This window comes from Bos taurus, chromosome 6, assembly GCF_002263795.3.
Source record: "Bos taurus isolate L1 Dominette 01449 registration number 42190680 breed Hereford chromosome 6, ARS-UCD2.0, whole genome shotgun sequence".
Taxonomy (NCBI): Eukaryota; Metazoa; Chordata; class Mammalia; order Artiodactyla; family Bovidae; genus Bos; species Bos taurus.
The window spans coordinates 87296478-87318226 of record NC_037333.1 but is presented as its reverse complement, the minus strand read 5'-3'; the positions used below and the strand labels follow the sequence as shown (position 1 = coordinate 87318226).

At 37.8% G+C, this 21749-nt stretch overlaps 1 protein-coding gene across 1 annotated transcript in view; it reads right to left on the bottom strand.

The window, feature by feature from the left end:
• The window catches only part of NPFFR2 (neuropeptide FF receptor 2), a 76279-nt gene that overhangs the window by 7018 nt on the left and 47512 nt on the right, over positions 1 to 21749 (bottom strand). The window contains exons 2-3 of the mRNA XM_005208126.5: positions 4334 to 4389; positions 259 to 590 (exon numbers count right to left, since the gene is read on the bottom strand). Coding sequence (XP_005208183.1) covers positions 259 to 590; positions 4334 to 4377 — 376 coding nt within the window. The 5' untranslated portion in view covers positions 4378 to 4389. The remainder of the gene's footprint in view (positions 1 to 258; positions 591 to 4333; positions 4390 to 21749) is intronic.

Sequence of the window (21749 nt, the reverse complement as noted above, 5' to 3'; positions counted from 1 at the left end):
AATGTAGGCCTCATGAGGACAGCTACTTGGAGAAGTTCTTGGAACTCCGTAAATATTTGAAATGAATGGATGACTGTACCATAGCTGCAGGGATATGGGACAAATATTTTTTTATATTATCTTTGAGCTGTACACAAATCAACATAAGTGAAGTCACTCAGTCATTTCCAGCTGTTTGTGACCCCATAGACTGTAGCCCACCAGGCTCCTCCATCCATGGGATTTTCCAGGCAAGAATACTGGAGTGGATCAACATACCTGCTATAATATTGTCCAGCAGTGTGATAGGCATACAGAATATACCAACTAGTAGATCACTTATGGCCAGGTTCAAGATGAAGAGATTAGTGACTGTGTGCATATGTTTGTTCCTCATTACAATGAAGCAAACCACTGTGTTTCCCACCATGCATAGGAAGAAGATCAAAAAGTAGGAAATAATGAAAATCGCTGCCACTTGAGGCTGGTGAAGATAGTAGTTCACATAGGTAATATTGATATCTGAGTACAGATCATGTGTTGTGGCATTATTCCAAATGTAATGCCAGTTTTCTGTAGAGTTTGAATCCCATTCCTCACTCATGATGGACCTGAACAAAGAGGCAGAAAAGAAAAACATGATTAAAAATCAAGAGAATATAAGCTTAAGAGAGCTTTAGAAAGATGCTTTTAAAATTCCATGGAATTTTGATGGATTTTCTCTAAGGACCCCTGGGCTTCTCTGATGGCTCAGTGGTAAAGAATCCACCTACCAATACAGAAGATGCAGGAGATGTGGGTTTGGTCCTTGGGTCAAGAAGATCTTCTGGAGAAGGAAACAGCAGCCCACTCTAGTATTCTAGACTGGTGGGCGGCAGTCCATGGGGTTGCAAGGAATCAGACACAACTGAGCAAATACACACACACACACACACACACACACACACACACAGTGACCCATAAGTTTTGCTTAAAAGGGCTTCCGTGGTGGTTCAGATGGTAAAGAATCTGCCTGCAATGCTGGAAACCCAGGTTTGATCTCTGGGTCAGGAAGATCCCCTGCAGAAAGGGAATGGTTACACACTCCAATAATAGAAATGAGTTATAAATCAGACATTCAAATTATTAGGATTCTAATCAAGAGCATTTGAAAATTCCACTTTGTGCTACAAGTAAAAATTATTATTATGTCATTTTCCTTGATATATTCTATATTATTCATTTATTTACCATACTTTCTATCCACTTGCAAAATTTCAAGGGAAATCCTGCAAAACTCCTCTTTCTTTTGCCTTCAAATATCATAACCTGTCAAAATCTACTTGTTCTAACTAACATGCCTTGAGCTTTCCTGGTATTTGGATGAGATGAAATGTATACATCTCAAAAGTTGCATTGAAAAGAGCTTACTGTATTTTCCTTATTCTGCTTTGACTCAGTTAATTGGATATTCTTTTTATATAGTTCTGTATGTAGACATAGCCACAAAACTGAATTTCTTAAAGTAGGCCTGGGTTACTTATCTTGGTTTCACATAGCATAATTCAATTCACATAGTATTTATGCGATAAATATTTATTTAAAATCTATATATCTTAAGAAAGACAAAAATCAATGGGTGTCAGAGGTCCCTGGTAACACTCCCAAGTTTGGTGGTTTATTAGAAAGACTCACAGGACTCAGCATACTGTGTGTGTGTGCTAAGTCACTCAGTGGTGTCTGACTTTTTGCGACTCTATAGACTGTAGCCTTCCGGGCTCCCTCTGTCCATGGGATTTTCCAGGCAAGAATACTGGAGTGAGGCTGCCATTTCCTATACCAGGGGATCTTCCAAACCCAGGGATCGAACCTGCATTTCCTGCATTGCAGGTGGATTCTTTACCACTGAGCCACCTGGGAAGACCAGCGTATAGTGTATTCACAGCTAGTTTTAGTATAGCAAAGTGATCCCAAGCAAAATCAGCTTTACACATGGAGTAAAATCTTCAGGAAACCAGGCACAGGGTTCCAAGAGTCCTAGCCCAGTGGAGTCTCACAGGACATGCTTAATTCTTTCAGTGACAAGTTTGACAACAAGTGTTAAATGTTGTCTAGGAGGAAGGCTTGTTACTCCATTCCAAGGTTTTTAGAGAGAGATCAGATGGGCAACTTCTTTTTAGTATGTGTCTAAATTCTAGGCTCCCAGATGGAAATTCAATGTGCAGCATGAACTTTGTGATTGTATAAACAAACTAGGCACTGTGAGCCACTCTGCCATTTAAGGAAAGCTTGTATCAAGATAGGGAGCTGTTTAGAATTTATTTAAATTCCCAGACTCTAATCCAGCTTGCAAACTGGGCCCTTCTAAAGATAGCACACTCGGGCCTACTTGTTAACTCTTTTCTGCATGCCTTGTAAATTGGATAGAATGTTATATGTGTCCTTAAATGAAAATCAACTTGATAGTGGACATGTACTATGGAGCTCCCATATTTGTGTTTTTAGTAGTTGAATTGTTGAGGGTAAATCCAAATGTCTTTACAGGTAGATAATCAGACCCTAGTTTGCAGAGACTGAACCATTTAATGACCTCATTATCATTTAGCATTTTTTAGTCTTTTACCAAGTACACATTTACATCATATTAGGGGAGCATGTCTATTTTTGTCAGTGCTATATAAGATTAATATATGTGTTACTTACTTCTGATACTTGACTTTGGATAGTTTTTGTATTTTAGGTACAGGGAAGGGTAAACAAGTTTTTTACTAATAAAAAATAACTCAGTGAGGATCATTTTTCTCCAACAGCTCCCATTATTTTACCATTTAATTTCTTCCCTTTCCTCAAATTTTTAAAATTCATCTTTGCTTTTCTGCACTTCATATTCCTAAAGTTAGACAAAAACTGGAAGTGAAAAGCAAAGTGAGCATGGGATCGGGTGAGGGCTTGGAGAAGAGAAAAAGAAAGGAATTTGAGTGGAACCAACGGTAGGCTGCTATACAAATTCAAGCTGAGAAAGTCTTTGGGGTCCAGAGACGCACTGAGAAAACCTACCAGCTTGACAAAAATCATTTTAAAGTTTCCAAAAGAAAAGCTTTCACACAAATATTTAAAGATATTTGTACCTAAGGCAAGGAAGCACTTTAAATACAAATGAGAAAGACATGAGAAAAATGTAGGAAGGTAAGAGTTACTAATAAAAAACATTTTTCTGTGGATTCAATTAGAGCTGGCAAACATATGGGTAGAATACATCGTAAGATATAATGCTTTATATTTACACATTCTTTTTTCTTATAACCAGGCTGAAAGCAACCACATGTGTCCGAAGCAGATATGCATCCATGATGTATCTGTTGAGATTAGAGGGTTAGGAGGATTAATACAGAATCTTCCAGTGTATTATATTACACTCCATGTCAGTCTTTCAAGACAGAAGAGTCTCTTTTCCTCTTATTCCAATCAATTTTTTTTCTTTTAATTTGGATAGCTCGGGTCTTAGTTGTGGCGTGAAGGATATTTAGTTGCTGCTCATGGACTCTCTAGTTGTGATGTGTGGATTTAGTTGTTCTAAAGCTTGTGGGATCTTAGTTCCCAACCAACCAGGGATCAAACCCACGTCCCCAGCATTGCAAGGCATATTCTCAACCAGGAAAGTCACCCAGTAGATTTTTTATAAACTAAAATCATATTTTGTTTTGGGTGCCAATATGGATTTCACTAATCCTATTATTGGTTTGCTAACTGCAAAATAGCACGCAAAATGCAATGCAAAGAGTTAAAGAGTCCATCATTTTAAGTGTTATTTTCTCCTAACATTCAATTATAGAATTTTTGTGCATGAGGTCAGAGCTTTGACCATTAGATTAACCTATAATAATGTGACTTTGGGAACAACATCATCACTCATAGAATTACTATAGTGAAGTGGAGAAAAGTCAGATCCTGATTTATCTCAATGTAATACATCAGGGGCAACTGCTCTTTGCTATTCATGTATCAGGCATCTTTCTTACTGGGCACTTAAAAGTTCCATACCGTTGATTAAAAAGCTTTAAATAAAATGTACCCCTGGTTGAACACCTTTAAAACTAAAATTATTTAAAGTATACTCTGTGAACCATATTTGTTTCTAGATGAAATAATATAAGGAGTAAGAAACTTGAGTACATCAGTTTGAGGAAGGCAAATTTACACATACTGATGATTCAGTAGTTTCAAAATGCTTCACTGAAAATGTGTAATGTCTTTTTAATAACAGAAAGTCTAAATGTTACAAGTTAGAACATACATGCTAAATAGATAAATTGTAAACATAAGCCATTTTACCAAAAATTAGTCTTATATTCTCTATTTCTACATGGGAAAATACCTGATGAATACAAAACTTGGTTGTGAGCTTTCTTTTTCATTCATTCATCTTCAATTCTGGAGAGAAAAAATAGGAATAATAGGATAAACTTCATGAGTTCCATTTACAATCCTGTTATGACAATTTACTCATTTTTTAAAAATATAAATTTATTTATTTTAATTGGAGGCTAATTAATTTTAAAAATTGTATTTATTCAGATTCATCTATAGGAAGAGTATCTAGGTCTTCAGGAAGAGAAGTCAGGAGAAGAAATGATTTAAAATTTTTTCCTTCTTGGAATTGTACTTGCCAAAACACTGCCAGTAGATAGATAGATTACTCTGGAAGATGGAATGGTTGGATAATATCTTTTTTTTTTTTTTGCTTATTTATATTTCTCAACTTTTTTCTTATTTCCAGATTTTTTTATAGTCTGGGAAAAATGCTTCCATATTATTATCTGAATTCATTTGTATAGAATAAACCACTTGACATAGCTTAAGTTCCTCTTATAAGTTCACAATAGTAATAAGTTATATGTTGTTGTTTAGTTGCTCACTCACATTTGACTCTTTTGTGGCCCCATGGGTTGTAGCATGCCAGGCTCCTCTGTCCATGGTTCTCTCTAGGCAAGAATATTTGGATGCTTTGCCATTTCCTATGCCAGGGGATCTTCCTGACACAGGGATCAAACCCACGTCTCCTGTAAGTCTCCTGCCTTTCTGGCTATAAATGGTGTTACTTTACCCAAAATAGTTGTATCCCCCAAATTTCAATTAGGAAAGAATCCATAGAGACTCTAATTTATTAGGTTTAAATATACTATAATACAGTGTTTACACATACTATAGAAAGAATTATCCATCTGAAAGAAGAGTCCATATTCTTTATTCTTATATCAAAGACTCATTAAATAGACCAAGTTGGCAAATGTCAGCAAGCATTGTTTACTTAGACTGTGAGACACACCAAAGCTGACCATGGCAAGCCCTCTCCATTTTTGTCATCCTTCTCTCTTTGGACTTTCCCCTATTGCCTCTATTATTATGCTTGTTATTATTAATTTTACTGTATTCTTCATGTTTTCCTTTTTATTTATGTGTATTTGTACAAGGACTTAAGGACAGGAAGGTGGTGGTATTTACTTCTATCTATTTTGGATTATCTAAGGTCTAATGAAGTCCCTCAGAAGAAATGGAGTAGCCATCATGGTCAACAAGAGAGTTCGAAATGCAGTACTTGGATGCAATCTCAAAAACGACAGAATGATCTCTGTTGATTTCCAAGGCAAACCATTCAATATCACAGTCATCCAAGTCTATGCCCCAACTAGTAACGCTGAAGAAACTGAAGCTGAACGGTTCTGTGAAGACCTACAAGACCTTTTAGAACTACACTCAAAAGGATGTCCTTTTCATTATAGGGGACTGGAATGCAAAAGTAGGAAGTCAAGAAACACCTGGAGTAACAGGCAAATTTGGCCTTTGAATACTGAATGAAGCAGGGCAAAGTCTAATAGAATTTTGCCAAGAAAATGCACTGGTCATAACAAACACCCTCTTCCAACAACACAGGAGAAGACTCTACACGTGGACATCATCAGATGGTCAACACCAAAATCAGATTGATTATATTCTTTGCAGCCAAAGACGGAGAAGCTCCATACAGTCAACAAAAACAAGACTGGGAGCTGACTGTGGCTCAGATGATGAACTCCTTATTGCCAAATTCAGACTTAAATTGAAGAAAGTAGGGAAAACCACTAGACCATTCAGGTATGACCTAAATCAAATCCCTTATGATTATACAGTGAAAGTGAGAAATAGATTTAAGGGCCTAGATCTGATAGATAGAGTGCCTGAGGAACTATGGAATGAGGTTCATGACATTGCACAAGAGACAGGGATCAAGACTATCCCCATGGAAAAGAAATGCAGAAAAGCAAAATGGCTGTCTGGGGATGCCTTACAAATAGCTGTGAAAAGAAGAGAAGTGAAAAGCAAAGGAGAAAAGGAAAGATATAAGCATCTGAATGCAGAGTTCCAAAGAATAGAAAGAAGAGATAAGAAAGCCTTCTTCAGCGATCAATGCAAAGAAATAGAGGAAAACAACAGAACGGGAAAGACTAGAGATCTCTTCAAGAAAATCAGAGATACCAAGGGAACATTTCATGCAAAGATGGGCTCGATAAAGGACAGAAATGGTATGGACCTAACAGAAGCAGAAGATATTAAGAAGAGGTGGCAAGAATACACAGAAGAACTGTACAAAAAAGATCTTCATGACCCAGATAATCACAATGGTGTGATCACTCACCTAGAGCCAGATATCCAGGAATGTGAAGTCAAGTGGGCCTTAGAAAGCATCACTACGAACAAAGCTAGTGGAGGTGATGGAATTCCAGTTGAGCTATTTCAAATCCTGAAAGATGATGCTGTGAAAGTGCTACACTCAATATACCAGCAAATTTGGAAAACTCAGCAGTGGCCACAGGACTGGAAATGGTCAGTTTTCATTCCAGTCCCAAAGAAAGGCAATGCCAAAGAATGCTAAAACTACTGCACAATTGTACTCATCTCATACGCTAGTAAAGTAATGCTCAAAATTCTCCAAGCCAGGCTTCAGCAATATGTGAACCGTGAACTTCCTGATGTTCAAGCTGGTTTTAGAAAAGGCAGAGGAACCAGAGGCCAAATTGCCAACATCCACTGGATCATTGAAAAGGCAAGAGAGTTCCAGAAAAACATCTATTTCTGCTTTATTGACTATGCCAAAGCCTTTGACTGTGTGGATCACAATAAACTGTGGAAAATTCTGAAAGAGATGGGAATACCAGACCACCTGACCTACCTCTTGAGAAATTTGTATGCAGGTCAGGAAGCAACAGTTAGAACTGGACATGGAACAACAGACTGGTTCCAAATAGGAAAAGGAGTATGTCAAGGCTGTATATTGTCACCCTGTTTATTTAACTTCTATGCAGAGTACATCATGAGAAATGCTGGACTGGAAGAGGCACAAGCTGGAATCAAGATTGCCAGGAGAAATATCAATAACCTTAGATATGCAGATGACACCACCCTTATGGCAGAAAGTGAAGAGGAACTAAAAAGCTTCTTGATGAAAGTGAAAGTGGTAAAAAAGTTGGCTTAAAGCTCAACATTCAGAAAACAAAGGTCATGGCATCCGGTCCCACCACTTCATGGGAAATAGATGGGGAAACAGTGGAAACAGTATCAGACTTTATTTTTCTGGGCTCCAAAATCACTGCAGATGGTGACTTCAGCCATGAAATTAAAAGATGCTTACTCCTTGGAAGGAAAGTTATGACCAACCCAGATAGCATATTCAAAAGCAGAGACATTACTTGTCCAACAAAAGTCCATCTAGTCAAGGCTATAGTTTTTCCAGTGGTCATGTATGGATGTGAGATTTGGACTGTGAAGAAAGCTGAGTGCCAAAGAATTGATGCTTCTGAACTGTGGTGTTGGAGAAGACTCTTGAGTGTCCCTTGGATTGCAAGGAGATCCAACCAGTCCATTCTGAAGGAGATCAGCCCTGGGATTTCTTTGGAAGGAATGATGCTAAAGCTGAAACTCCAGTACTTTGGCCACTTCATGTGAAGTGGTGACTCATTGGAAAAGACTCTAATGCTGGGAGAGATTGGGGGCAGGAGGAGAAGGGGACGAGAGAGGATGAGATGGCTGGATGGCATTACTGATTTGATGGACGTGAGTCTGAGTGAACTCCGGGAGTTGGTGATGGACAGGGAGGCCTGGTGTGCTGCGATTCATGGGGTCACAAAGAGTCGGAAATGACTGAGTGACTGAACTGAACTGAAGGTCTAATTATTTTTATTAAAAGGTATTGTAGTTATTAAGCAACTAATTTAATAATTATGAACTGACTAAATTGAATGCAAGCAGTTATGACAACTTAAATTGGTAAAATCATTTAGTTGAGACAGAAAACAGCAGTAACAGAAGTGCTGAAAAGGCACATGCTTAAACTGGGGGTGAAAAACTACAAGAGACAGAATGATATGACCTAATATTTTAATTTTCAAAACAATTTCAAATATATCACCAGAGGGCAGTAGTATCATGTAAGTACAAAATGTCCTTCCTTTTTCCACCCCCATTTAACAACTAAAATTTGGTATTCATTTATGAACGAAAGTGCCACTGTGGGAGTTGTGGGGTCCAGCGCCGAATGCCAAAGGACTCAGGAGGAGTCTCTCCCACCTGGGCATTGCTTAATAGGCAGACAAACTTCACATGGGCTTTGGAACCAGTACGAGCCCATGAACTGGTTCCAGCTGTCTTCTGCCACAGCTGGGAAAACCTGCAGGATGCTGAGAAGGGAAGACATCCACAGAAGAGAGAGCCTCTGTAGAAGTTCCGGTTGAAGAGAGATTCCAGCGCTCCCTTGGATCAAAAAAAAGTTTGGACGCCTCAGAGAGTGTAAGAGGAACTTTACTAACACCATTCTCATACCTGGTGCTGATTAATAGCTGGTGTTGGGAGAAAACCCTTAGACTTCTTTCCTCTGAATAAAGAAGGTTGCATGTGTGCTAAGTAGCTTCACTCATGTCCAACTCTTTGTGACTCCATGGACCATAACCCGCCAGGCTCCTCTGTCCATGGAATTCTGCAGCCAGGAATACTGGACTGGGTTGCCATTTCCTCCTCCAGGGGATCTTTCAAACCCAGGGATTGAACCTGTGCCTCTTATGTCTCCTACATTGGCAGGCATGCTCTTTACCAGCTGAACCACCAGGGAAGAAGTTTCAAATAGCTATGCACAATTGACGATATCAGTAATTGAGATGGAAAAAGCATATCAAAAGATGTTGAAAGAGTTATGTTCACTGTGAACATGGCTTATTTCTACTCCTTGTCGGGTATTTCAAATATTGGTGACCGTCAAGGTATGAGAGACACTATTCTTTGTTTAAAATATTAAAGGGTGTGGTGATATAATAAAAATTTCAGAAACTTGTAGCAAAGAAATTTTAACTGCGGTTAGAGAGTGAACTGATTGGAGGTGTTGAAGCAGCTGGTTGGTAGCCCACTTTTCCCCCAAACATCATGAGAAAGCCTTCAGAGAAGAAAAGAAGGCTGATGATTCAGACTATTCAGACTATTATGTGAACATAATAACTAGATCTCCAGGTAAAGTAATGTTATTATCTAAGATTATGGCCTTATCTATTTAAAGGTTTTAATAGGATATTCCTAAGACTTGCTTAGAATAAATAAACCTAGAGTCTATGGATTGAGGAGGTATGACTCCTTAGAAAATGTTATGTAAGCTGAGATATAAAATGAAGATATATCATGGATTGAATACTCGCTCTGCTGGATAGGTGATACTACAAAACCTAACTTAGAGACCTCACCTATTACTCTGGGCTAGAGAGTGAGCATCTAATCCCAGAAGAGGGTTCCTAAGGAGTCACCTTCAGTATTCCAGACCTTCTTCGATTAAGCCTCTTAATTGCCTTGAAATTATTAGTAAGTCATGAAATTGAGTAAGATTTCAAAGAAAGTGATTCAGGTTTTAGCTATAAAATACAATATGCACAGAGAATTGAATAACTTTTCCTATCTTTATATCCAGAAATGCACAGACTAATATTTCAGTCTATCTCCTACTGGTGTTTTTACTTTATATTTTCCATTAATGTCCTGTGAATAATTGTAATATTATTTTCAAGGAAGTTATGGCTTCTACTGGAGTGAGAAATGTTTCACTTAGAAAAATACTTAGAAGGGTTCTCTTCATATAAGAAAGTGACTAACGTCATACAGCCTTACCCTCTAGGGCATAATGAGTTTGAGTAGAATAACCAAAGATATAGTTAAATACTTTATTATACTTACATTTTTAAATTACCTTAAGAACTTTATTACCTTTGAGTATTTTAATATCACCTCTGTGCTGGAAACTGTGGTAATTGCTTTATGTATGTCATTTAATCACAGTATGAAGTAGATACTAACTGTATCTCAATTTAATATATAAAGAAAGTAAGAGAGAAAAATGTTACGTGACCTGACGCAGGCTCCACAGCTAATAACTGGAAAAGTTGGGAAAGAGAGAAAGGGTATCCTAAGAGTGGAGGGTCAGCAACACAGCTGAGGGAGTGGACAACTTGAAAGTTGGAAACTGGCCAGAATCAAGTTCAATGAGATGGATATGGCTGAGAAAGTTCTAGACTCTATTATGAAAGTGAAAGTGTTAGTTGCTCAGTCATGTCCAACTCTTTGCGATCCCATGGATTGCAGCCTGCCAGGCTCCTCTGTGGAATTCTCCAGGCAAGAATACTGGAGTGGGTTGCCATTCCCTTCTCCAGAGGATCTTCCCAACCCAGGGGTGGAACCCAGCTCTCACAAATTGCAAGCAGATTCTTTACCGTCTGAGCCACCAGGGAAGTCATAAGATCTATCATGCCTAATATTTGATTTTAAACTCACTCTTATACTACTCCATGCCCAGATTCCCAAATTGTCAGCAAATCTGTTAGATATAACTGCCATTGTGAGAGGTATTTTTCAATTATCAAGGGAACTGTTCTAATATTTGGGCTAGTGTAGGGCAGAGAAAAAAGAGCAGCTCTAAAGGAAAAGATTGGAACAGAATTCTTCATATTTATCCAGAGAATTCCTGGAGACACTGTGGTAGGGAAGACATGTGGATACTGGATTCTCTAAAGCACATGGGAGGGAGACAATTTTATTTGAATGTAACAGCTACACTGAACAAGCATGATTTGTGAGATGCAATGTAAAAACAGTTATATCTGTATACTACTGACCCTTTAATTTTATTATTTAAGGCTAATTTCCCCATTGTCCCTGGGTAAAATTTGGAAGAAGTCTTAATATTTTCTAATCATTTTCTGATGATAAAAAGCAGCATAGTTATTAACATAGCCATACAAGTATAATAAACTAAATCTCCACTAAGGATGCCTCTTGTCTTGTCTCTTTGCTGACTTGCTCTAACATATCTCCACTTTCATCTCATTAATCTCAGTTTCCATCCTTGCCAGAGTTGTAGGTGGAGAGGTTAGGGAGATGGAAAGGACCAGGAAAAGTCTCGATTTTCTTTCTAGGGTTGCCACTGGGGTGTTCTTTGGATTTGACAGAGCTTGGAAGCTGACCCTTACTTTTGTGGTCAAAAATAACAGACTTATCTTCAAGAGGAGCCTAGGACTGATGGGGAATACCAAGAGTTTTGCTCTTATGGTCACTTCTTTACTTCCTGTGTAGGAATGTTTTACCATCTACAGAAATGGAGAGAATTAAATACAGCTGAAGGCTTAGGTGGCTGAAGCACAGATCCATCTGGGCAGAAATGAGACTTGGCTAGTTACTCTGTCATAGTTTCTACGATTCTAAGACCTCTTTATCCCCAGGGAGCCACAATTAAACTGATCATTAAATATTTCTACCAACAAGGCCAGTCCTCCAAAACATTATCACCTTTGAGATCACTGCTATTTTTCTAAGAAAGGTTGCTATTTAGAGTAGCTTGCGATTGCATCTATTTCAATTTCTTATGGTAAATAAGATGTATTTTTAATAACTTCTGATAAGATTTATTTGGAAAGTGTATTTCTTTCTGATGAAGACAAATCAACACAGATTACTAATTTGTAATTATTTTCTAAGACTGTAACTGAAAGTGGGGTCTGGCTGCTCACTCCTCAAAAGCCAATAAAGAGACAAGATTAGTGGAAAGGAAGTGAAGTTGCTCAGTTGTGTCCGACTCTTTGTGACTCCATGGACTGTAGCCTACCAGGCTCCTCTGTCCGTGGGATTCTCCAGGCAAGAATACTGGAGTGGGTTACCATTTCCTTCTCCAGGAGATATTCCCAACCCAGAGATCAAACCTGGGTCTCCCACATTGCAGGCAGATGCTTTACCATCTGAGCTTTGGATGCCAACAACAAGGGTGGTGTGAGGGGAGAGGGCAGATGCCTGTCCAAAGGCCAATTCCCCACAACTCTGACAATCAGAGGTCAAGAGCTTTTATAGCCAGAGGGAGGGATCTACATGGAGAAAGAGCACAGTGAGTTCTGACAGTCATCTTGGAATTGGTTATGGGGTGGTCTGACCTGCACCATCTTGATTCCTTTGTGTGTGTGTGTGTGTTAGTTGCTCAGTCGTGTCTGACTCTTTGCAACCCCACGGACTGTAGCCTACCAGGCTTCTCTGTCCATGGAATTCTCCAGGCAAGAATACTGGAGTGGATTGCCATTCCCTTCTCCAGAGGAACTTCCCAACCCAGGAATCGAACCCTGGTCTCCTGCATGGCAGGCAGATTCTTTACCATTTGAGCCAAAGTTAATCTTCACTTCCAGAGTTGGTTTGTTCCTATTTCCTTGGGGCCAATTCTTGGAATTAACTTCTTCCACCCGGTGAAGGTTTCAGTATCTATAAGACAGCTCACAGATAAAGGCTCAGAATAGTATCTATAGCCCTTGAAAAGGAACTAAAGGTCTTTCATTTTTCTTACTGACTCAGTTATTATAGTTTTGTCCTATTATTCTTTGCTTCTACATTTTCTCGCTTCTTTGATTAAACTTACTCTTTGGCTAAAGTTTTTCTATAGACTAAAGACAGGCTGAGGACATGGTGGAGAAGGACCGTAGGGTTCTGCTCTGTTTCGTTAGTACAGTTTAGAAATGACATGGCACTATATCTTACTGTCTCTTTGTATTCCCTTAAAGTCAAAACTTCATAGGTTTTCTCTTTCACTATAAACTATTCTTAGATTTTAGATTAGTAATTGAGGGACCCAATGAAATAATCTTTTTAATCTTCAAGAATAATCAAGAAGGAACCCTAGACAGTTCTTATGAATCACATTATAGAATTGACTCTCAAAACAAGGCAATTCTCTTAACAAATCCTTTGTGTTTACATTTTCTAAGTTGGTCTCAGCCTATAATTTCTCTTCATTCATCCATCCTGTAAATTCTTTCTCATCCTGTATATTAAGTTGTAATTATCGCAGTATAGGTAGTAATTTCCTAAAATAGTGTATTTTGGGGTTTCCCACTCTTTAGCATTCTTCAAAGGCTTCTCATTCCTACCAGTTGAACTCCAAACTCACTAATCTGTCATTTAATTTCTTTCACAAACTATACCCAATGGATCTCATGAGCCTTATCTTCAATTCTTAGTACTCAGGTTATTCCACTAAGGGACTCGTGGTTAAGGAGAATGGACCTATACCCATGAAATTTGGGGAAGTAGCTGAACTTAGAATGACTTATACATTTTCACCTCATAATATATCTGAATTTTTCAGAATAAAAAATATTTTCTTTTTTTTCCTTTTTTTAAATTTTATTTTTTAACTTTACAATATTATATTGGTTTTATTAATTTCTCCTGTTAAAATATAATATTTCTGAAAAGTATGGCACATACCTTGTGGCTTTGTGAACCTCCTGACTAACAACCTTACTCATGAGCATATCAGTTGGATAATATATGTGCCACTCTCCTCAAGAGGGGCATTCCACATATATATTTTAAATTTTAATCTTTAAATTTAAATCTGTTTAAATTTAATCTTTCTTATGTACCTATGTCCAGTTCCTCTAATTTTAATGTTATTGCCTCAAGGGAGAAAATATATTGTAAATATCTGTCTCTTTTGAGGACCTACTCTATTTCCTTTAGTTCTTTTTACAAATTTGGTATTCAATACAAATATACTTATTTTGACCTTGTTTTTGGAATCTTAGATTGCATGGAACTAAGCATATCTTTATTAAGAATTACTAGTAGGTAAACAATAGTGAATGAATAAATTAATGACTTCAAAAAAAGAATTAATGTACAGAAGTCAGTGAATTTAATGGTATATGAATTATCCCAATAAATTTGTTAAAATGAAGTAATGTACAGGACAAAGACAGATTTTTATGACCAACTATTTGTTTTATTTTTCTTAATGGAACTTCATTACTTAATGTGTAAATGAGTGGAAATAGCATAGATATTTCTTCTTCCTCTATAGAAAATTAGCTCTTGAAAACTGTTTTCAAGTAATTATATTTTAGCAACTGGAAACTGTCATTGACAAGAAAATAGAATCATTTATCTCAATATGAAGCTATGAAAAGACCCTGAGTTCTCTCTAGCTGGTTGAAAATGATAACAGCCTGAAAGTAAACCATCTTCTTGGCAGTAGTTATCTAACAAACACTTAAGAAATTTCTGAAATCTTCATCACTTTCAATTCACTGCTCCTTATGTGTTCAATTATAGCATAACTACCTTTTTGTTCAGATGGCATTTTATTACACTCTGCATGCAAATTCAAGAAATTATATTAACAGGAAACCTCCTTCCCCAAATTCAATCTCCTGCTAATGATACACAAAGAAAAAAACAAGCAAAACTTCCTGTCCTATCTGAACTTAAAGATGACCCAAACAAATTGGTAAAAATTATAATAATACTATTATTATTGTTATTATAACATTATTATTATCATTGTTGTTATTATTCCTATTATAGAGACCAGAATATTCTACTAACAGTTAAAAATTTATTGAGTCACATGTTAGTTGCTTTACATTTATTATTTCACTTAATAATCCCAGCAACTCTGAAATTCATGTATGATTATCCCTATTTTATAAATGAAAAGACTGAAAGTTCAAAATATTCTTATTCATCATTGTACAGAAATTAAACAACAAAGGTGAAATTTGAATTCAAGTCTAAATGCAAAGTCTATACAGTCTATTATCAGTTCTTAAGTTATGGATTCAGTTCTTGAGTTATTGATTCATTTTAGTCTGAAGTAAGCAGTTTCCCCATTTGTATTAATAAAATATAGATATTTTATGGATAATGAAAAACTATTAATTTTTGAAGCACATAATATTGAATGTTGAAAATACAGTATCTGAACTGCAGTAGAATTATCAAATATTAAGTTAAATATCAAATTTATATGAAATGGATAAAGGAAAGCCCCATTCAAAATGGAGTCAGAAAGCCTCCTAGAGCGCTGGAGCATGTACCACATATACACCACTTGTACCACCTATGGAAGCTTATTTTACATACCCCAGCAGGAAGAATCTTATTTTACAGATCCCAGCAGGAAGAAGCAAGATTTTCTCCTTGTAAACAACCCAGCCTATGAAAAAACTGCTGCAACTCAGCCAATGAGAAGCTGTCACACCCCACAAAGGCTTGCTCTTCTCCAGTAAACTTTCATTCAAAACAGTCCAATTTCCTCCTTTCCTCTGCAAAAGAATGCTTTCCCTTTTTGTGTTCCAGACTTACTTATGGTGAACCAGAGTTTGTCTCAAATTGTGATTCCTCTGCTCTGTGCATGTGTGTGTGTATGTGTGTGTGTAAAGTCCCTTCAGTTGTGTCTGACTCTTTGAAACGCTATGGACTGTAGCCTGCCAGGCTCCTCTGTCCATGGGATTCTCTAGGAAAGAATACTGGAGTAGGTTGCCATGCCCTCTTCCAGGGGAATCCCAAGGTATGGAACTCGTGTCTCCTGGGTCTCCCGCACTGGCAGGCAGGATCTTTACTGCTATCACCACCGAGGAAGCCCATTCCTCTGCTATCCCTGAATAAACTTGATTTTGCTGGCTAAACCATATACCTGTTTATTATAAAGTTTGACAATATCAAATATGAAATTAGAACTTTAGCACAAACAGCCTAAAATTATTCTTAGGAATCAAAATACTTTAGTATTTCTGAAGGAACAAATCCAGACATTAGGTGTGTGTTAAGAAAACTAACACTCATTTACGTGTGCAAGCATGTGGGAAAAGTGATGACATGGGACATCTGCTTCCTTCTTGTTCCTGATTCTGGCTCTCACTAAATTCTCTGTTCCTTTAGACTTCTTGGCCTCTCCGCGCTAAGTTTTCAAAGTACACTTATGTTAGGTATTTGATCTGGGATGATGTTGGGGAATTGCAATAGAGCTAGAGATGAAAACAACCTTAAACTGAATGTTACGTCGCATTTTTCTTACAGTCCCCCCAGCCATACCTACCATAATCAGAGTTTTTTGGGGGGAAATTTCTTTTAACCTCAATTTATGGGAACTGCTCTAACCCTCCCTATTCATTCCCTTCATTTTCTCTCATCCAATCCTAGCCACCTGATTCCAGAAAGCAAACAAATGCCCTTTTATCTTCAGCCTATGGACCTCACACTCATGTTAATTTGTTATTCAGAAAGTTGATGTATTTTTCTGATTCTTCTAGATCCTTTAGAGGGCTTTTCACTTGTCATAACTGAATAAAAATTACCTAAATAAGAGAATTTACTAATGCTTAAATCGTAGCAATTAAAAAAAAAGAGCAAAATTTCAAGTTTTGGTTTAACTTTTCCTCAATTATATTTTTAGCCAAGTCTGTCTACTTCTGCAACAATCTCTGTAAGTTGAAAGCAGTAGAAAGCATATTAGCTATCTTTCCAGAAGAAACACAAAGGGCCATGGAAAATTTTTGAATGTTATTTTAATTTTTCTTTCCAATGTATTAGCCACAGCAGCAAACAGCAAGGCATTTATCAAAGCAATTCACAGACTCTATAGTGGGTCTTAAACATATTTCTAACAAGCTGATGTGTGGATCACAACTCATATATTTCAAAGCTCAGAGGTTAGTGTTAAAAATTAAACTACAAGCTGTCGTGTACTTCAGAGCACACCCACACATCAAAATACTGATGGACACCACTGAAATATTAGCCTGAAATAGCCACTCGACTGCAACAGGTGTTTCTGATGGTGTCTAACAGTCTATTAACATTATATAGTTTTAAACTTGTTTCCTTTTTTATCCCAGTATTTCTAAGAATATTTATAAGGAAATTACAGACTTGTAAAAATACTTACTAACTTTCTTATCATTAAATATGCATTTCAAATTTAATCAACAGTTTAGTCATTTAAAATATACACTCTGGTGTTCTCATAACAAACATAACTTTTTTAAACCCTGTGTAATCTTACACTATTTATATTCAACTTGGTCTCTACCAACAATAATTTTGCTATCTATTCTGCATTATCAATAAGCTGTTAATATTCTTCTAAAAAATCTTCTTTATTTTGTTGTTTTTGCCACTGTTTTTTTGAAGGATAATTGCTTTACAGAATTTTGTGGTTTTCTGTCAAACATCTTTCAGAGGATCTATTTTTGAAGAATTGCATACTATTTAAGTAATGTGATTGTATTTTGAATACTAAATAGAACTAATCCAACCATCAATTTAAACTTTTTCTTTGTTATAGAGTTTAAAATGTTCAAGTAAATGGACATGAGGTTATTTTCTTATAATCAGGGAAAAATCAGAAAAAAAAACATGTAGATATATGTAGCTTATTTTTCTATATCTGAATTTCTAGAATGCTTTTACCTAATTAAGATCTATTTTTCAGTGGTAAGTTTATCAACTCACATGCTAAGAGGCCTCAGTAGAACACTACAGATAGCAAGAATAGCTTTAAGTAATGTAGCCTGCCTACAGTTAGACTGACAGAAATAGAGCTGTTAATGAAATCCATGCACCAGACCATCAGAACTAGTAGAAGACTTTGAGGGCTTTAAAGAGCTGAAACACATTGCAAAACAAAAAGTATCTAAATATTTGTATCTTGTCTAAGCTAGTTCATGGACTATTTTTTAAAATACTTTCTGCCTTCAGTAGAGAGCGATGGTTGACATTTTATCACCAAGAACATAATAGGCGATACCAAGGAAAAGACATTTATTTTGTACTTATTATGAACTTGTACTCAGTGCTCATCAGTTGCTCAGTCATGTCCAATTCTTTGCAACCCCATGGACCATAGCCTGCCAGGCTTCTCTGTCCATGGGATTTTCCAGGCAAGAGTACTGAAGTGGGTCGCCATTTCTTTCTCCAGGGGATATTCCTAACCCAGGATTGAACCTGCAGCCCCTACATTGGCAGGCAGATTCTTTACCACTGAGCCACCTGGGAAGCCCTTACTGTGTACTTGGTACTCAGTAATTCCTGATGCATTATTTCACATAAAGAATGTCCATAAGGACCCTGTGGGGCACGTTGTTGACCAGGAGTCATTATTGAGCCTCTTGTTAGTGTGTATCATGCGAGTCATACACAGCTCCTGTCCTCTTTCGGTTTATAAAATTAGGAAACCCACACTTTCAACCCATTCTTTCCTTTCTTAGATTTTGGCTTGCTATGGCTATATGCATGCATGTCTTAATTGGTAGTCCCAAGAATTACAAAAATGTCACTTGACATTCGCTTCATTTCAAAATTTTAGTTTTCTCTACTAAGGCATTGCTGAGAGGGGTGGGAGTATAATCATTGTAGGAGGGTTCAAAGGCTTTTGTTTTTAATTAGATAGCAATTAACAACTCTTTACATCTAAATTGTCTCACAGATCTAATTCATTGAACCTGACATAATTCAGTTGCTCTTGTTAATCAGTAATTATGTCAATAAAAAGTGAAAAAATATAATAGAACATCATTTGCCCGGGCAATTAGGCAGAAACAAGTCTAAAATTAAAACATGTTTTATTCTGTGATAATCTCAGCATGACGTATATTTAGTTGAACAACAACAACAAAAAAAAACAACCTAGAACATGTATGGGAAAGGGAAGAAAAAAAATGCAGGGAATAAAAAACCAAACAACTTCATAACTAAGTGTTGAAATGCAAAATATATATATAAAAAAATCCAAGTTATTGATCCTTTCTCCCAATAGACTATCTTTCCTTCTCCTTCATAGTTGAAGATTATTTGGTTTTCTAGAAGTTTCAGATGGGCTCAGTCATAAAAATCTGCTTGCCAATACAGAAGTTGGGGGTTCAGTCCCTGGTTGGGGAAGATCTCCTGGAGAAGGAAGTGGCAACTCATTTCAGTATTCTTGCCTGGGAAATCCCATACAGAGGGATGGGATGACAGTACAGAGAAGCCTGGTGGACCACAGTCCATGGAGTTGCAAAAGAGTGAGACATCACTTAGTGACTCAACAACAAAGAAGTCTGCGATACCAACGACAAAAGATATAAAGCTGGGAGTAAAGAACAGTAATAATTCTGTGTTTACCTGAGAGCCATGCTATAGACATTGACTGGGAGTACAGTTACTTTCCAAAAGCAACCATCTATTTGCTGCCATAGGTAGTGCCAGACAGTCTGTTGCCCTCTGAGTCAGTTATGAGTCTTAAGTCTCAAACTCATGGTGGTTTTCTTAAATTCCCTCTTATTTCCATCCCACTCTGTGACTAGGCTGGATATGGTAGGAATATATCTGTCTCCTGCTTATGAAGTGTGTGAATGTTGTAGGTGGCTGGGGAAACCATAGGCAAGGGAAAATGCTATAGTCCTTCAATTTTCTGCAACAAAATACCCTCTCCAAGTGTTCACTGTACTCTTGGCTTCTCTAAATTTTTTCAGAGGTGGTTACTGGGAAGCCAACTAAGAATTACTAAATCAATTATTAGCCTTCTTCTTTCTATGTCCACTGATACAGGTGCTGTATCAGTAAGGGCTCAGCCAGGAAGGAAGAACCATGTGGGACATGGAATTCTTATAGGAACTATATACAGAGGTCAACAAATGTTTCCTGTAAAAAAAAAAAAAAAAAAAAAAAAACAGATTGTAAGTGTTTTTGGCTTTGTGGGTCAAAAGTTCTCTGTAATAAACTATTCAACTCTGTTGTACAGTACAAAACAGCTGTAGGCAGTTTTTAAACAAATAAGCAGAGTTATTTTGTAATAGAACTTCATTAAAACACACACAGGCAGTGGAGCTGTAGTCAGTTTGCCCTTCTCTGCCATCTCCTGTTGATTTCTCCTAGTGTATTTTTCACTTCAATGATTGTATTCTTGACAAACCTAGATAGTGTATCAAAAAGTAGAGACATCACCTTGCTGACAAAGGTCTGTATAATCAAAGCTATGGTTTTTCCAGTAGTCAAGTATGGATGTGAAAGTTGGACCATAAAGAAGGCTGAGCACTGAAGAATTGATGCTTTTGAATTGGGATCCTTGAGAAGACTCTTGAGAGTCCTTGGACAGCAAGGAGCTCAAACCAGTCAATCCCAAAGGAAATCAACCCTGGATATTATTTGGAAGAACTGATGCTGAAGCTAAAGCTCCAATACTCTGGCTGCCTGATGTAAAGAGCTGACTCATTGGAAAAGACCCTGATGCTGGGAAAGATTGAGGGCAGGAGGAGCAGGGGGCGGCAGAGGAGGAGATGGTTGGATGGCATCACCGACTCAATGGACATGAGTTTGAGCAAACTCTGAGGGACAGGGAACAACTGAAGGACAGGGAAGCCTGGCATGCTGCAGTCCATGAGGTTGCAATGAGTCAGACAGGACTCAGGGACTGAACAACAGCATTCTTTATCTCTGGTTGTTCTTCATAATTTCCAACTCTTTTAGAAAAACTTCTAACATTGTGCACTGTGCATCCAGTCTCCTGAGTTTTTCATCATCCTTACAATCATTACTCTGAAGTCTTTCTCAGATAGATTGCCTATATCCACTTCACTTAGTTCTTCTTTGAGGGTTTTATCTTGTTGTTTCACCTGGAACTTGTTCCTCTGCTGCCTCATTTGGTCAAGGTTGCTATTGGTATTTTTATGTCTGTGGTGGGTTAGGTTTCTCAACCTTAGAGAGGTGGCCTTCTGTAGGAAATATTCTGTGCACCCCAGCAGTACACTCCCAGCTCCTCACCCCAGCTATCGTGTTGGCCAAAACGTCTGTTCAGGTTTTCCCATATCATCTTACACCAAAACCTAACGAACTTTTTGGCCAACCCAATATATGCTCTAAGGGTTCCCCCAAGATAATTGCTTGGGTCCCCCTGTCATGGTAGGCTGACTGTGCCATAGTCTGGTAGGCCTGGTTGGCCCCCAGCCTGATTGATTGCTAGGCTCCCCTGGTGACTCAGATGGTAGAGAGAGTGAAGTTGCTCAATCATATCCGACTCTTTGCATCCACATGGACTGTAGCCTACCAGGCTCCTCGGTCCATGGGATTTTCCAGGCAAGAGTACTGCAGTGGCTTACCATTTCCTTTTCCAGAGGATCTTCCTGACCCAGGGATGGAACCCAGGTCTCCCACATTGCAGGCAAATGCTTTACCATCTGAGTCATCAGGGAAGCCCAAGATGGTAAAGAATCTTCCTGCAATACCAGAGACCAGGATTCTATCCCTGGGTTGGGAAGATCCCCTGGAGGAGGGCATGGGAACCCACTCCAGTACTCTTGCCCAGAGAAACCCCATGGACAGAGAAACTTGGTGGGCTACAGTCCATGGGGTCTCAAAGAGTTGGACACGACAGCTGACCCCAGCCTCTCCAGAAGACACAAGACCAGAGGTAAGACTGGTTCAGCCTCTTATCAAATTAC